Below are 16,681 nucleotides of genomic sequence, written 5' to 3' on the forward strand. Positions count from 1 at the left end.
TAGTCTCCACTTAGCACCTCCCCTCCTCCTCCTCTCTTATTCTTATTAACTTACACGCCTACGAGTACTTGACTTCCCTTGACTACTTTCTTCCCACCCTTTCTCTCTGGTCCTCCATTATCCAATTTCATTGTCTTCGACGTCCGCTCTTTACACCCATAATCTCTTCGACCATGTTCGTTCGCTCCCTCTTGCTGGGTGGCACTGCCGCCTTGGGCGCCAGCGCTATGCTGGTTATCCCTGAGATGGAACCCAAGGGGGAGGCCATCGAGGACGGTTTCATGAACGTCCATCCCATGCTTTTCGAGGATATCCGCAACGCCGTGGTTGATGTTCCTTGCACTGAGTGCCCCTTCCGCGAGACTGGCAAGGATGGCGCCGTCAGCTGGACTGACAACAAGCCCTCCACTCTGGTACGTCGTTGCTTTTGATGCTCTGCATGGATATCCCCCCTCCTCTTCACGGCGCTTAACAGATGAATATATAGATGCTGGACTTTACCATCGAAGATAGCCGCCTCATGGCCAACGGCCGACAGATCTTCCCTCCTATCCCCCCTTCTCCCATCCACGCCGTCCAACAGTTGGAAGATGGCGAGGAATCCGATCCCATGCCAGTAGGCTACGCACTGGAGGTTATGCCCCTACCATCCCCGGCTGATACCCCCGAAACCGACTTCCTCGATGTTCGTTTCACCGTTCTCGACATCGAATCTCACCCCGTCCCTGTCGATACCGTCGCGATCACCCTGATTGTCGACCCCACTGGCGATCTATACATCGCCAAAACCTCAATCGAGACCACACCGGCCTCCGAGCGTTCATCATGGAAGAAATGCCAGGGCAAGCCCAAGTGCCTGCAGGAACTTCTGGTCTCTCGCGTCCGTGGTCTTCTCGCTTCTGCTAAGGATCGTCTCATCAACCTCACCTCCCACAAAGGCGGCCGCAAGGGCTGCCATGGAAAGCACAAGGGCATGATGGAAATGGGTCCCCACGGCGAATTCCCTCACGGTGATTTCAAGCCCGTGGACTTTAGCCCTGAGGGTCACGAGGGTCACCACCACGGCCACCATACCGGCCCTTACGTCCCCGAGAACGCGGGCCGCCCTCACCACGGTCACCACGGTCACCACCCGCCTCCCCCGCACGGCGCATTCGCCCACACCTTCTCCCGGGTTGTTCGTTTCATCGTTGTCCCTGCTATTCTCGGCGTTCTGGCTGGACTTACCGCCAGTGCCGTCGGCATGCTAGTGGGCCAGGTCGTTGTCTTCTGCTGGCAACGCTACCGCGGCACCCAGCCAAAGGAGCACAAGGCTGCTTGGGAAGACGGAAACTCTTGTGAGAAGCAGGGCCTGATGGCCGAGTCCGAAGATTTCCTTCCAGAGCACGTCGACGAGTCGCCGCGTGGTTCAATGGACAAGAACTAAATGGGTTCAACCGCTCATAAACACAATCCTGATCGACGACAAAGCTGAACAGCTATGCGATCAAAAGTATCCATATTCAACAGTCAAGCGTTATTGCAGTTTGAAACTTTACCGTGACTTGACACTGTTTCATTCACCTTCCATGACCATGTCGTCCTATCTTTTCTTTCCTTTCTCCTCGTGATGTCCAGCTTGTACAGCGATTTTCCTTCTCTCCCTCTACAATGATACTCCTTTGATTTTCTTCGTACAACTTTGTCCTCAAACTTCTGTAAACAATAAAACAAATTATCCCGTAATCTATCAGTTTGAACATGTACCTGAGAGTCCTACTCGAATGAAATGCTGACTGTAAGGCTGGCTATCATTCACGTGACTGCGGCGGACATCGCCAGCATCGCCCCCTCCCAACAACAACGACCCCCCCATCCCCCTCACGTTCTCTGAGCTACAGGCCCAGTGCTTGTTCATGATTGATTCATATTGTACAATGACCGTTGGAACATCATTCAAACCAAGCACGGGCCGTTTTGCGCAGCGTTCTGTCCCAATCAGCTCGTCATCTTAAACCGCAGCTCTAGCTCCGCGCCGACATCACCTCTCTAAACGCCGGGTCCGATTCAGCTCGACTGTTGCCCACCATGATTCCGTGGTCGTCTTTCGTTCAGAAAGCCCAATCGCTTATCGATCCGGCTAATTTCAATATCCCCTCCCTCTCCTCATCTGACGGCACACCTTCCAAAGCCTCACTATTCCGCCAACAATTCCGCCTCCCCGATTCACAAAACCCGCTCCAAGAGATCACTGCCGAGCTCGTCCTCCCTTTACCAAACTCGAACTCCGGCTCGGGCGATAGCGCTCGTCGCGTTGACCGCACGGGCAACCGATATACCGGCCGTCTGCATCTCAGTGAGCGATTTATCTGCTTCTCTACCCAACCGACAAGTTTCCTGCCCTCGGCTACACTCAGCGCATCCACCAATTTCACCGGTCAAACACATGGTACCGGTCCTTCTGGAAATGGTTTTACTCTTCCACTCTCCTGCATCCGGCGAGTTGAGCGTCTGCACAGTGCCAGTCACGTTTTCTCGCTCGCATTGACGACATGGAACGGCCTACTGAACAAGCAACAAGAGCCCAACTTTACCCCACAGCGCTTGATCCTTCAGCTTGTCGGCAGCAGGCAAGCATGCGAGCGATTCTGTGACACTCTTAAGAAAGGATTGCGAGAGGGCATGAAGGAGGTTGACAATCTAAGACATGTTGTCAGTGACTGCTACTCGGAATACCTACTCTCCGGTGCGAAAGGCAAGGCACAGGAAGGAGGCGAGGGAGATGGTCGACCGCCCCCTGATGCGGGGTTGGGTATGCTTTTCCGCTATCCTGGTGATGCGCGTAAGCTTCGAGACCGGAGTAAGATGAGACTCTGGGGTGAATATTTCCGAGGTATGCCTACTATTTGATAGTATTTTCCCCTTTCCCCCTTCCAAGCTCGGTGCTAACTTTTCTTTCTACAGAGAACGGCCGGAATGCCACTCTTGTTCGTCAACCAACATTTCATAAGTTGATACGCGTGGGCTTACCCAATCGACTCCGTGGTGAAGTATGGGAGCTTTCATCAGGCTCCCTCTTTCTTCGCATTCGCTCTCCTAACTTGTACCAAGAGACATTGGTCAAATTCCAGGGCCAAGAGTCTCTTGCAATCGATGAGATCGAAAAGGACTTGAACCGCAGTTTACCCGAATATCCTGGCTTCCAGAGCGAGGAAGGCATTGGTCGTCTACGACGAGTCCTTACGGCATACAGTTGGACGAACGCCGAGATTGGTTACTGTCAGGCTATGAATATTGTTGTCGCCGCTCTATTGATGTTTGTTCCCAAATGCCCACTCCCGATCGCAGCTGCTAATGCAAAACAGTTATATGTCCGAGGCACAAGCATTCTTCCTTCTTTCCGTTCTCTGCGATCGCCTTCTCCCAGGCTATTACTCGACGACAATGTATGGTACCCTTTTAGATCAAAAGGTGTTCGAATCCCTGGTGGAGAAGACCATGCCTGTTCTTTGGGAGCATCTCATCAAGACCGATGTTCAGCTCTCCGTTGTTTCTCTTCCATGGTTCCTTTCATTGTATATCAACTCCATGCCTCTCGTTTTCGCCTTCCGTGTTCTCGATGTCTTCTTCCTTGAAGGTCCCAAGGTTCTCTTCCAGGTCGGCCTGGCCATTCTCCGCATCAATGGCGAGGAACTGCTTGATGTCCAAGATGACGGATCATTCGTCTCAGTTCTGAAAACCTATTTCTCGCGCCTCGACGAATCCGCCCATCCAAGATCCGAGAATCCAAAGCTACGCGCCATCACTCGATTCCAAGAGCTGATGGTTGTCGCTTTCAAGGAATTCTCCGGCATCACACACAGCACCATTGAAGAGCAACGTGAAAAGCACAAGGGTGCGGTTCTGGAGAATATTGAGAATTTCGCTAAGCGCACATCAATCCGCAACCTCGGTCCTGAAAGCAAACGCCTCAGTGTGGACGATCTTGGAACAATCTACGATCGCTTCTACGAAACACTCTATCAATGGCAGCAGCAGCAGAAGCTCTTAGAAGAAGAGAGAAGACGACAGGAGAAGAAGAAGTCGGAACGTCTCTCGGTCCTTGGGCCCCCTGCAGACACAGAGATGGGCCGTGTTGGTCTTGGGCCAAGCCCAACTCATATGGATTATGGCGCTTTCCGTGAGTTCCTAGCTGCAACCTCGAAATGGGCTGTTTCGGACACCCCTGCTGGCTCAAGGTCGGATTCTAGCTCTGGCTTCGGCAGCCTCAAGGGCAGCAGCAGCAAGTCACTGTTGTGGGCCAATCGTCGGCAACCGGCCGACCACGAGTTCATGCAGCGTCTGTATCGCAAGTGGGCCACGGATTCTGAAGAAGGGATAAGTCTACAGCATGTCGTGAATGGACTGGCCAGACTGAAGGGGTCGCCGGATATCATGAACAACATTAACTACTTCTTCAATCTTTATGATGATAGTGGCAACGGCCAGGTTGATCGTGAGGGCATTCTGAAAATCTCCGAGGCATTACTCTTCCTTTCACGTCGGGGCTTCGAAGGTACAATTACTGCGACGCAATCTTTGGAGGACTTGAACAGCCCCCGTGATCGCGACCATGCGGAACAAAATACTCTTACAGTTGACGAGCGCTTCCTTGGGAGCGTCAGCGCATTCATTCGTCGCTGCTTCGAGTACGCCGACCCAAGCCACCCCGAGAATCAAAAGGCATCTCAGCAGGACGCTACCATGGAGGTTACAGACAAGCTAGACTCCTTCGCCATTGGAGATGACGAGGAAGACCTAATCGACGTCGACGACTCTAAATCGAACAAGCCGGCACCAAATGCCACTTCCAAGCCAAGCCAATCTGGCAACGGCGAGCCAAACCGACCGAGATCCGAGTCCGCAAACCCAGCTCTCGACCCCAACAACCCGCTCCACATCACCCTTCCTACCTTCCGCATGGTTATTCTAGCAGACGAACTGCTCGAGCAATTTTTCGAATCCTATTTCCCACAATCATTCCATCTATCCGACCACCCTCACCCAGCCTCACTCGCTGCATCATCATCTCTATCATCTAACCTCACAACATTCTCCAACATCGGCAGCGCCCGTCCTTCTAACCTCGCCACTGCCGGCAGCGTTTCTGTCGGCGCCTCTGGTGGCATCGTTCCACCCGGCAAAGGCCTTCGCGGTGTCCTCGACAACATCGTCACAGACGGTATTCGCATGGCTGCCGAGGTCAAGAAACGCATGGATGAGGCTCAGCGTGATCTCGAACGCAATGCCCTCGGCCGTGACGACGACGATGATGAGGATGACGACGAAGATGAACTCCGCCGCGACAGTAACGCCGCCGCTGCAATGGCGGGCGGTATCTCCAGTTGGGGCGCAGGCGCATACGGCGCAGACATGGAACGTCGCAGTGTCCGGGACGCAGATCGCGATCTCCTTGAAGGTGCTGAGGTCCTTAGTGTCCGCGAAAAGGGCGAGGGCTCTTCGCTTCTTGACAACAAGGACGAAGTTGAAGCGAAGGGTCAGCACGGAGCCAAGGGCTCGCCTTCTTCCGCCCACGATGCGGAGGTCGTTAGTAAAGTCGTTGAGTTTGAGTCTTGATGATATCCCCACCTTGTCTTGTTATACTTTGGAGAATCCTTTTGTTCCAATGCATCCCCTCGTTCCCTTCCTTTGGTTTCTTAACTATATCTATCGGTGTGCAATTATACCTTGTTTGATGCATGTTCCGTGTCTGTGGTGTGGTGTGGTGGTAGAAATCCATTGTTTAGAATCTTTTCAATTGGGTTCTTTTCCCTTTTATTCTCCTAGCTACCTGGTTATCTTGTGGATTTGACACATTCCAAACGTGCCATGTGCTATCTCTTCTAGAAATATAGAAGTCTAGTAGTATCACCTAGAGCCCACTCGATCGTCTTCCCGACAGTTCCCGGCTCTCTAAGTTGAAGAATGTCTTTAATCCATTCCAACTGGACCAACCTATGATCATAATCCTTTCGCATACCGTGCCTCTGGCGCCAAGCTTCGTCTGAAGTAAGGTCTTTTTCTGTGCTTGATGGCTCCCAACTTGTAAATTTGGTGACAATTAGCGAGCCGGGGACAGGTTTTCGGTAGCCCAGTCCGAAAATGCGATGGTTGTCAAAAGCAGTAGGAGGCAGCATGCGGAGACAGTCACCACAGGCTTATAACATCGATTTCCATTCAGCCTTATTAAGTAGTCAGGCTGGATTGTGTTGGTCCTCAAGTCATATATAGGTACGGTTTTCCGTCCTTGTTGTATAGATTCAAAGAACAAGAGCCGCTCGCAGAAGTCTAGCTTCATCGGTTGGATGACCCATCGCCAATGGACGTTTGTTTGGCTGAGCGATATTAGGCTGGCTGGGTCCAAAAGTTGGAAGATAGGGGCCAAAATCTCGGGCGGTAGGTAGGACATCAACATAGCATTATTGGATGGCATTTTCCCTATCGCTTCATTCAAAGGACTCTCTGGCGTTCTCTCGAAGCTTTGGGGGTTTCATCGTCTTTTAAGAATGTGAGACCGCCCAAGTCTCGCATCCGATTAGTGGCCTATACTAGTTAACGAAGCCTCAAATATGGCTCATTTTACTGTGGAATTGTGCATTGGTTTCTAATTTGCAAGAGAGAATCGCGAACAACCTTGGAATTGTTTCATTGAAACCTGGGCAGTTATTCGGTGTAGGGGTGTGTTTACTATTTATGAATTTCCCCAATCACCTGAGAAAATACTACACTTCATCCATGGATAAACCCTACGAGTAATCGACCAATTAGATACTACTAGTCCCCTCGGGATCTGGCTTCGAATTTTCCATAAGGCCGGCCATTCCACGACTCTTCATGCCATTGTTCTATCATGGCTACTACTAAATGGTTATTTACCTTGCACAGGGTGAGCTTTACCGCATATTACATATTGAAGAGATGGTGGGAGATAATGATTGGATTGATTTCTCTTATTGTAGACAATACAAAGCCAATCCGAATGTCTTGAGCTATCTATCTTTACATGATACCTCTCAATACTGGTAGTCCGTATAAAGAACTCATAAGATCTAAGAAGATGAGACCCCGGAAGCCTTGATCAGGAAAGCGGCAGCCTCCTTCGCATCGCTGCCGTAAGTGATGTGAGCCATGACATTGAATCCATTCTCACAGACGGGGTCACCGGAGGCGCAGTACTCCTTAACATTGCTGCTAGCAACCTTTCCAACAGCCTGAGTCTTGAATGGGTCACCGAAGAGAACTGCAGCGCTGATCTGGCCGGAGCTAAGGCTGCTTGCGGCATTGTGGACAACCATGGAGCCCTGGGAATAACCACCAACAACGACCTTGGTCTTGGGACACTGGCTAAGAGCCTGCTTAACCAGCTTGGCCATAACGGGACCGCCATTGGCACCCATCTCGGCATTGCTTGCGATTCCAGCATCATATGTAACACCTTGCACGGTGACCTTGTTGTTCAACTGAGACTTGAGTGCGGAGGCCACTTCGGGTCCGACGACAGAGCCCATGTTGCCCATCTCAGTGCTACCACGGGCAAAGATGAAGGTCAGCGGCTGGCAGCCCTGATTGCTGGTAACTCCGTTCTCGGTGGTTGATCCGCCTAGCTGTCGTTTTCCCAGGCTGGAGAGGTCACCGATACCTGGGAGGCCAGAGGAGCCGCTGCTTCCAGAGCTGGGGATGAGGGACGACAGAGCACCGAGGCCAGATCCGGTAGAAGAACCACTACCTATGCTCGGAATAAGAGAAGACAGGGCTCCGAGACCAGAGCCAGTGGAGGAACCGCCGCCCATGCTGGGAATGAGGGAAGACAAGGCCCCCAGGCCGCTGGATGAAGAAGAACCCCCGGTCAGACTAGATAGATCAGGCAGACCACCAGTGCTGGAAGAATCCGAGCTATCGCTAAAGCCACCCAAGCCGGGGAAGAGAGAGGAAAGGGCACCCAAGCCGCTATCGCTGCTAGAACCACCCAGGGCAGACAGCTGGCGCTCCTCGATGGTGCGGGTTGGAGCCGCGAGGGCGGTGCTAAGAACGTAGAGGAAAACGGCTGACTTCATGGTGAAAGTAATGCGTGATTTGGAATGGAAACCGTTGAAGACCGTTGATAAAGATTGAATAGAGACCAGCTCTGGTGGAAAGGTAATGAGAGTGAAAGACTGGAGGAGTGATCGAGGATGGATTCAGGAACGAGGTGAAAAACATACCGTCCTATATACTGCAATTCATCATATACCGATCGCCGAGGCTCGGTAGTTTTCATTTATGTGGACTTCGGGCGAGATATCTGTGTAGAGTAAGATGCAGGGCTGATGAAACGGGGGATTCTGTTTCATCGTGAATCCCGGTCCCAAAAACGGTGTCTCTTCGCGTCTGGAACATGGTTTTCTGGTATATCCATCAACTTTTAATTAACTTGAAGATCAACCATACTACTTGTACTATACAAATGACAGTTAATTCTGAAATCTCCTAATCCAAATGACTATCAAACATGCATTCTTCCACAGGAATTCTCCGAATTGAGTCTAACCCTCCCTCCTCTCACACTCCGATTATGCTTTACCAGTTCAAGGGTCTCAAAATCCTGACAGTTCCTAGGACAAACTAGAGCAAACTAGTACAACCGGGAAATGGCGGAAACCTGCAAATCCTCCCTCAATATGAAACGACTAAACCGAGCCGGGTCCCAACTCAAAATTCAGTTCGCCCCATATTGGGCAGTCACCCCGAAAACGAAAAACGCCCAAGAGAACTCAGAAAGGGTCCTCAGGCCATCATCATATTCCAAACGGTAGACCCTCAAATGTTTTTAATTTCCTTGGCGATAGGTACACCCACAAATACGCCCCAGACCCCCAAATTCGAGATCCTGTTGTTTCAGGTACTACTCCGTATCAGCCTCTAGGTATTCATAACATCTCACGTGGCGCTCCAAAGCTGGATATATCAGATTCAATTAAATTAACTTGAGAGAAATCTCTTCATTGTGGCCCAGTAATTGACGGGGAACATGAGATCATAGATCGAAATACGAAATTTAGCACAAAATAATAGATATAAATATAAGTTTTATTTGGACAAAAATACATGATCAAAAGAAGTAGATAGGGCGAGGGGGATCCAAAGAAATAGAAATAAAAATCGTTAGAGTCGTGAGATGGCACACTGACATTTCTATGTACAACCATGTCATCAGAACAGCGCTCTGCGAAATCATGAAAAGTGCAATGCACGCAAAAGGTATGCCCCGTCAATCCATCCCAATTCAGAAAATGACCATTAGAAGAGAGGGATTGGAGAATAGAAGAGAAGAGAAGCGGGGTGAAAAGGTGGTGGATGAGGGGGGAAGGAGAATAATGAGGAGGGTATAAGAAAAAGTTAGACTCGGGCAAACAAGGCTGCCAGGGACATGGGTAAGGTGGAAAGGGAGTCAAAATGCAAATGAATATCATGCCAAATCAAGAAAAGGGCTGATTATCGAATACAAGGGGATAAATTTTGAGCCGGACGATGCGAGGAAAATGACAAGGGGTCAGGCTGGCTCCATTCGAGCGAAACGCATGGAACGAGTCACATGGGAATAAACAGAGGGCAGTTGAGATATTGGATAGTCCCACCGGAACAGGACTAGTCCTTCTGACCTTGGTTCTCAACCAGCTCCAACACAATCTGACTGCTTGTATGCTCAGGATGTTGCATGCAAATCTTGACTGTATGCTGGGTTGAGCCAATCGAAACGCCATTGCTAGATCCAGTGAAGCCGCTCATGTTCGTGTTCGTGTTAGCTTGGCCAAATGATCCGGGTAATTTGCTGCCATCGTCCAGGCAAACAACGTTGTGACCCGGAATGACCTGTCTCAGTCGACCATTCATGGCATTGCGGACCTCGACGAAGTCGTCGTTGAACAGCATAAGGAATTTCCCATGTAGACAGGCCGTGTGTGCGCTACCCACAAACTCCATCACCACACTGCGTGAAACATCACCGTGCTTATTGACATAGACGGCACATTCCTGGTAGGCGACAAGGAATTCGCTGTCGCTAAGTCGGAACATGCCCAGTGGTCGGAGATCTTTAATGCGGTGGGCGATGCTCATGAGGGTGTCGGAGGCATCGGGAGTCTCAGACCTAAAGTCTGGCACGGACCAGGACTGTTTTTTGTCCAGGGTGAGAACTTCGATACCACGCTGGGTGGAGATAGCGAGGGAAGAGTGGAACATATTGATGCCATAACTTTCGGCGGGGATGTAAAACTCGTCATATTCGCGGAAGAATTCGGTCTGTGAACGACGGGATTGGAAGAAGCGGCTCTTGCTTGAAGCTGACTTCTGGAGGATGGGCTCGAGAACCTGAAGGAGACAGACTGGGTCAGTATCCCGTCCATCCCAACATGAAACAACAGCTGGAATGAAACATACCTTGAAAGTAGAAGATAATCCGTCCCGCTTCTTGTACAAGACCAAGTATCTATCCTTCATCCGACCTGCTGCAAAGAAACCAACTTCACGAGTTCCAGACAGCTTTTGCGGGGCTCGACGAGCCGAGTCCTGTGATTGGGAAGTAACTCCACTAGCAGGACAGACCACGTCAAGATGGTATGCAATAAGAGACCGATCCGCGATGAGCAAGAATAGATTGAATTCCTCAAAGACGGCAATCTGAGTGACCCGCAAAATTGGAATCGCCTAAAATTTGTTAATCACTGAACACGAAACAAAAAACGCCGTGGAGCCGCAAGATCACTTACCCGATACCAGCCTCGCGGGTTGCTGAGATCAGACATGTACACTCCGTAATCTGTTCCCACGGCACACATTTGTCGCCCTGGGGGCTGCTGGAAGACCGTGGCACAGTTGACGCTCGCCCTGCAAACTGCTGTAGGTCTGGTCCCAGACCCTTCGTACTTCTTCTCGACCTCCTTGATCGCCCGATGCAATGGCGTGCCCTTGATGGTAATACTCTTCGTTCCAGACGCGTGTTCCGAGTAACCGAACGCAGTGTCCGCAAGCACGCGAAGTCGAAATGGCTCCGCATTTTGAGAGAAAAGGGCAGCGGCATGTTTCGTCTTCGCCTCGATGATTTTCTGACACCAATCCATGCGGCCTTGGGCAGAGAAAGCATAAAGAGTGTAGGTGCCAGTCTTGCCGAGATGCTTAATCTTGAATGGAAACAGAATCTTATCATCCTTATTCTCAAGGGTTGTAGTGCCTCCATTTGTTGAGGTACCAGGCCCTAATGGGCTCACGCCACCCTGGGGCGTCACGGTTGCGACACCTCTCACGGAAGATTTGACGACGGGGTCATCGTTGGTGCTTTCCAAAGCTAGCAGATCCATGGGGATAGGAAGCTTCGACACATCGTAACGCTCGTACTTCGATGACCGCGATTGATCTCGTGTGGTGAAGGTCTTGGCGAGGACAAAGTAGTGGTCGAACAGGATGGCGTGCGTATCAACAAGGAATCTTGTGCGGGTTCCCGGCCTCTGAAGATCACCTCGGAAGATAATTTCGCGGCCCAGGTGCTCGAGGTTAAGTTCGACTTCCTTCTTCATTTCGGGACGAAGCTGCAACTTGGCTGCAAGTTCCATCAGGTCCGTCTTTTTGTTCATCTCACCGACCTTGTTGTCACACTCCAGCGCCACCACCTTGATCTCCTCAATTGCTTGTGCCAGGTTTGTCTTCTCCTCCGAGTCTTTGGGCATGCTCCGATGAACCGTATTGAGCAAAAGTGTGTATCGCTGGATACGGGTGATCGGGGCTTTGAGGAAAGTATCCCAGCTGAGTCGATTCGACAGCTTGTGCTCGCGAACTTGATTCAAGAACTGTCTGAAGTGAACATTTCGCTCGGCTTCTTTGCGAACATAGTAATTTGCGTTTGGAAATGTCGCCGCATAGTCAATATAGGTATTCTTGGCTTTGCGAATCCACTCTCTGAAAATGTCACTAAAACCTCCGATGAAAGGACCCTGTTCTTTCTGGCGGTATTTCAGCTGGGCGAGGAGGAAGTCTTCGTTGGCCTTCTTCACTGCATCGACTTTTCCAAAAACATCGCTCAAGAATTTATTCAACCGCTTGGTCGGGATGATTGGAGGGTTCATGTTAGCCAGCTGGTCTCGATACAGCTCTCGCAAGACATCTAGCTGGGCAATGAATGAATCCTCTGTAATAACAATCTCGTGCAAGATGTTCTGACGTTCAATCTCCTTCTTTGGGTAAGAGTCGAAAACTTCCTTGGAAATTTTGTAGAATGTGACCCAATCCTCCGCTTTTTTCTGCGGTGCCATCATTTGGGCCTTCAGGTTGACCTTCTTCAATGTTCTCATGCAGTGATGAGAATAGCATCGGCCATATGAGTCAGTATCCTCAATGTGGATTTCTTGTTCGTGGAGCTTCGATGAGTAACACCCAGTGCCAGTGACCTGGAAGAGTACACCCGAGATGGTACCAGAGCTGAACTTGACCCATTCTTCCTCTTTGACCAAGGCCTCCTCCTGGAGCATGCTGCTAACAACCCGAGCAGCCAAGGTCTCGGCATCAGCGATATTCATGGTCGGAACCTTGTGAGTAAGCAAAGCCACAATCGCTTCCACGATGGCGTGTTCCCGAAGATCAGTCTCATCCTCGCTGAGATCTCGAATCCAAGACAGAATAGAACTCAAAGCCCACGGCTCGGCACACTTCTTGAACTGTTCAGAGGACAGCTTTGTCGGGATGAACTTCTTGCGGCGACCGGCGGGGATCGTAGGGAGATCCAGTGCCATGGTGGCAGCGGCTTCGGCCGGATCGATCTTAGGAAGTTCCTTCTCTTGGAGCTGCCACAAGAGCTCCTGCTGTTGCTTGTACTTGGCTCGATCCGCATCGGTCTTCGATCTGATAGGTGGATCAGTACGAGGTCCAGTGGGAGTCGACAAGGACGACGACCGCGGGACTTGAGATGGACTGAGTAAAGCATCTTCATAGTAGTCCGCTGATGTCGGAGAGGAGGGGTGTCTATACTGTGTGTAGCCCTGCATCTCATCCTGTTCCGGTGGTCGATACGTGCCCGCAGGCATCAGATGCGAGTGAAGCTCGGTTTGATTCGCTGGCTCAACGGGAGCCGGCGGTAGCGGACGCATACCGGGGTGGAAGAAAAGATCTTCAGCTCCCCTGTAGGGACTTTCATCGCCAGAGTGATCCTCCTCTGGCTGTTGCTCATATGGACTGTCACCTTCTTCCCCGTAATCATAGCTCATCCGCCTGCCAAGATTACCAGGAGCTGAAAGGCCGCCTGTGCCTCCAGCATCCACTCGAGCATCTTTCGGAAGATGATGAAGTCGCTGCGCATATTCGTACGCTATCTGCGGGTGATCATAGTTGTCGGCATAGTCTCCACGTTCGTCGGACGAGATTTGAGAGCTTCTGAAAGAGCCAGAGGTCCCTGGGAACCGACCAAGAGAAGTAGGCTCGGAGGCTTCCTCGGGTGTGTATGTCGGACCTTCACCATAGTGCAAATTGCCCTGGTAGCCTCCTTCGTAAAGTGCCAGATCATGGCCCATGAATTCATTATCTTCAGTGGTATCGGAACGCGGTGAGTTGCCCCTCGGAGATAGGTGGTTTGGTGACGGTTCCGCGGGTGATGGGCCCCTCGGGGAGAGATCTCTTGGGGAGATTTGAGAGCGAGTGCTGCGAATCGAGGCGTTGGTTTCCGCGCGAGGACGTCCTTGTAAAAAGCCACGTTCTTCGCGGGCCTTTTCTTCCTCTTCTGCCATGCGCAGCATTGCGACTCCCGCCTCGGCTTCCGCATCACTCCCGTCATTAAAAGCGTCGTAAATCACATACTGGCCAGTCCCCGTTGCCATGTTCCCATTCGTGTGTGTATGTTGCTCATCTGGCGACAGGCGCAAGTTCGATGCCGAACCAGCATGCGATGCTCGAGAACTGTGTCGACGGAAGCTGGCCTGCGTGTTCTCAATCTCCTTGAACAAATCATCATTGGCGTGATCGGCGATATCATTGTCTGCGTCGGGTGGTGGTCCGGGCAGGGGACGTGATTGCGGATGTCGAGTCAGGGTGTCAGTTCGTCTCGGCCCTGAGGACAGGGAGATCTTGCTGTATTGGCGGGGTAGGCAAAGTTCGGCCCGATGACGAATGAGACAAGCTGGAACGTTTGCTATAGATACCATTTCCTTGGGGCTGGTGAACAGGAGGCTCTGGGGGGCTGGTCCTCGTATACGCTGGACACTGGAGGAATTGTGTGGGAGGGGTAGGGCGAGTCAGATCCGAAGCCTTGAGGTGTGGGGTAATAAGTTCGTGGTGTCGACTGAGGCATATAGGCTGCTGAGGGGGAGTTCGAGGTGGCATAGGTACCCGAAGCAGGCGAGGAGATTGTTTGGTAGGATGTCGAGATGGGAAGCGCAGTCGGCGGGCCCGTGGAAACGGGAGAGGATCCGTACGGCGAGGGCCGTGAGCCATAAGGGTGATCAGGACCACGAGGGGGAGGCATTGGGGGCTGTTGGGAGAAACCGTGGGACTGGGGGGGTAGGAGGGGTATATCCATATGGCGAAGCCTCACTGGGTCGCCGCGCGAGACTCGGCGATGCTAGGCCTGCAACCGCTGCGGGCTGGTAGGCTGCCGGGTTATAGGGCTGGTGACTCGACACGGAGGACGAACCATAGGAGCTGTTGGAATTGGTATATGACAATGGGTTGTAGCTCAGGTTGGGCTGTGTCTGGGACTGTGGGAGGGCATATTGTTGTGGGTTATAGGCCGCTTGCCCGGACGATCCGGGATAGCGGTACCCATAGCTAGACATGCTCGTATGCGATGAAGTGCGAGTCGGCGACATGCGCGACCTATCCGAGGAGGAGCGCGAGAAGCCTGAGTCTGTGTCTTCGCCGTATGCCGCGGGCGTGACGTTGTAGCCCCCTTGACCGGGATATCCACCTTGCACCGCGTATCGCGCATTCCCATCGTTCCTTGTCGGCTGCAGTCGCGCTGTATTCAGGAGCTGCGAGTCATCTCCTGCGTTATAGCTTGGCATTCGTCTGGGCAGCTGCTGAGTCTGTGCGGGGTTGGGTTGTGAGGTGTAGCTCTCGTAGCGACCGGCGGCGGGTTGAGAGGTAGGTTGAGAAGTCGGTGGATTGCCCGGCTGGCCATAGTAGGCCTGTTGACCATTTGGGTGCGACATGGTGCGGGATGCGACAAGAAATCCACCGATGGATTTGAGGTCACTAGGGGCGTTGGGTCAGCCCGGTCGGTTCGAGCAGCCGCACGAGCGGCGGGCGGGAACAATTCGGCGAGAACTCCAGTCGCAGGAGGGTCACGGAGAGAGCGGACAGGGGAAGAAACGAGTGAAATGTCTTCAGAGCATTCCCGTCCGCGTGGGGGAAGAAAGGGGAGGTTGAGGAGGGAAGTCGGAAGTCGAAGGGTTTACCGTGGGCTTGGGACTTGGGAACTTTACTAGTAGGACCCAAACAGAAGGGTCTCTCCTACACTAAAGTAAACTCTCCACCGCCAACACCTGTCACTGTCCCTGTGAACCCCCCCTGGGAAGAATCTGAGAATTCCGGAGAAATCGACTTTAGGCACGTGGAGGAAGTTCTTCCTCGCGATATGGGAAAGAGGGGGACCCTAGGGAAATGGAGCAGTGATGTGATGTGTGATGGGTGATGGTGATGGTGATGGCGATGCACAGCCTTGAGCCTCCCCCCCGGCTCATCCCAGCTGCCAGTGGTCACGACGTGTGGATTTGGGGGCCGATGAACTGTTCTCGCCCCACCGTCATTTCGCCGTTAAACAAGGCTGAGTCCACACGCCCCTGAGCTGAGAAGGGTCTAGGAAGGGCAATGCCAGGTGGGCATGGTGGCTATCATGGTCATTCAACCTGAACTCTACTAGTATAGCATCATGATGACTGTGGAGGGTATCCATGGATATTAGTAGTAGCTCTAGTCTGCCCAGGTGACAGCCATAACCACTACTAGTAGACGAGCAAGACACTGGCAATTTCCCATCGCCGTGCCCGAAGCGGGCAAGCTGAGCGGGGATTATTGAGGACTCGGATGCAGTGGATAGAGGTTAATCCAGACACTGCCCAGGTGTGCAGCAGAGTCAGACGTTGAAGACCACTGGCACTGGCACTGGCACTGGCAGTATCTTGCTGCTAGTACTACTACTAGTACGAGATAGCTGCAGGGGAGATATATAACTGCCCGTGTACTTATACTACTAGTTAGTAGGTACTATCCAACTTCAAGTTGAACCTTTGGAACCTGAACCCATTGCTAGAGATCATCTTTAATATTTATAGTAATTTAAGTTAGTATACTATGGTACTAGTACTAGACCTAGTCGCAGTATATCCGAGGCGTCATCGGTAATTCTGTCGAGCCCGAGAGATTCGCCGACAAGACTCGGTTATCCCACTTGAGAATAGCCTTGACTCAAAATTGAAAATTGAACATCCGGGACCACTAGTACTAGTAAGATATAACTAGCACTAGCTCGGTATACCGTCCTCGGTTAATCTAGTTGATCTGGTCAATCTAGGTTGACCCAAACTCCAAATGTACCCTAATGGCTAAATTCTTTGTGAATGCCCTGGAGTAAAAGATGCCGAGGTCGAGCTTCCCCCGCACCCGTCGGTCTTTCCCCCGGACTTACTTGCTCACTCGCCCACTTGCTTAC

General features: G+C 51.7%; 4 protein-coding genes across 4 annotated transcripts; 2 read left to right on the top strand and 2 right to left on the bottom strand.

The window, feature by feature from the left end:
* Positions 1 to 173: 173 nt before the first annotated feature.
* On the top strand, positions 174 to 1,426 carry N7481_005303 (uncharacterized protein; the record flags this gene model as incomplete). The annotated part of the gene is made up of 2 exons (XM_057264522.1): positions 174 to 413; positions 488 to 1,426. The coding sequence occupies 2 exons, from the start codon at positions 174 to 176 to the stop codon at positions 1,424 to 1,426; spliced, it is 1,179 nt and encodes a 392-aa protein (XP_057122242.1).
* A 641-nt stretch (positions 1,427 to 2,067) lies between these two features.
* N7481_005304 (GTPase-activating protein) lies at positions 2,068 to 5,595 on the top strand (the record flags this gene model as incomplete). Its single annotated transcript, XM_057264523.1, has 3 exons — positions 2,068 to 2,872; positions 2,944 to 3,295; positions 3,345 to 5,595. The coding sequence occupies 3 exons, from the start codon at positions 2,068 to 2,070 to the stop codon at positions 5,593 to 5,595; spliced, it is 3,408 nt and encodes a 1,135-aa protein (XP_057122243.1).
* Positions 5,596 to 7,067: 1,472 nt separating this feature from the next.
* On the bottom strand, positions 7,068 to 8,072 carry N7481_005305 (carbohydrate esterase family 5 protein; the record flags this gene model as incomplete). Its single annotated transcript, XM_057264524.1, has 1 exon — positions 7,068 to 8,072. One exon carries the CDS (start codon positions 8,070 to 8,072, stop codon positions 7,068 to 7,070), a length of 1,005 nt encoding a protein of 334 aa, XP_057122244.1.
* A 1,570-nt stretch (positions 8,073 to 9,642) lies between these two features.
* N7481_005306 (putative Rho guanyl nucleotide exchange factor) lies at positions 9,643 to 15,182 on the bottom strand (the record flags this gene model as incomplete). Its single annotated transcript, XM_057264525.1, has 5 exons — positions 9,643 to 10,365; positions 10,435 to 10,701; positions 10,764 to 14,103; positions 14,175 to 14,524; positions 14,607 to 15,182. The coding sequence occupies 5 exons, from the start codon at positions 15,180 to 15,182 to the stop codon at positions 9,643 to 9,645; spliced, it is 5,256 nt and encodes a 1,751-aa protein (XP_057122245.1).
* Positions 15,183 to 16,681: the final 1,499 nt, after the last annotated feature.

The sequence above is a fragment of the Penicillium waksmanii genome (assembly GCF_028829765.1).
Source record: "Penicillium waksmanii strain IBT 27052 chromosome Unknown utg000005l:1.0-5232799.0:1.0-5237142.0, whole genome shotgun sequence".
In the NCBI taxonomy this organism is placed as follows: Eukaryota; Fungi; Ascomycota; class Eurotiomycetes; order Eurotiales; family Aspergillaceae; genus Penicillium; species Penicillium waksmanii.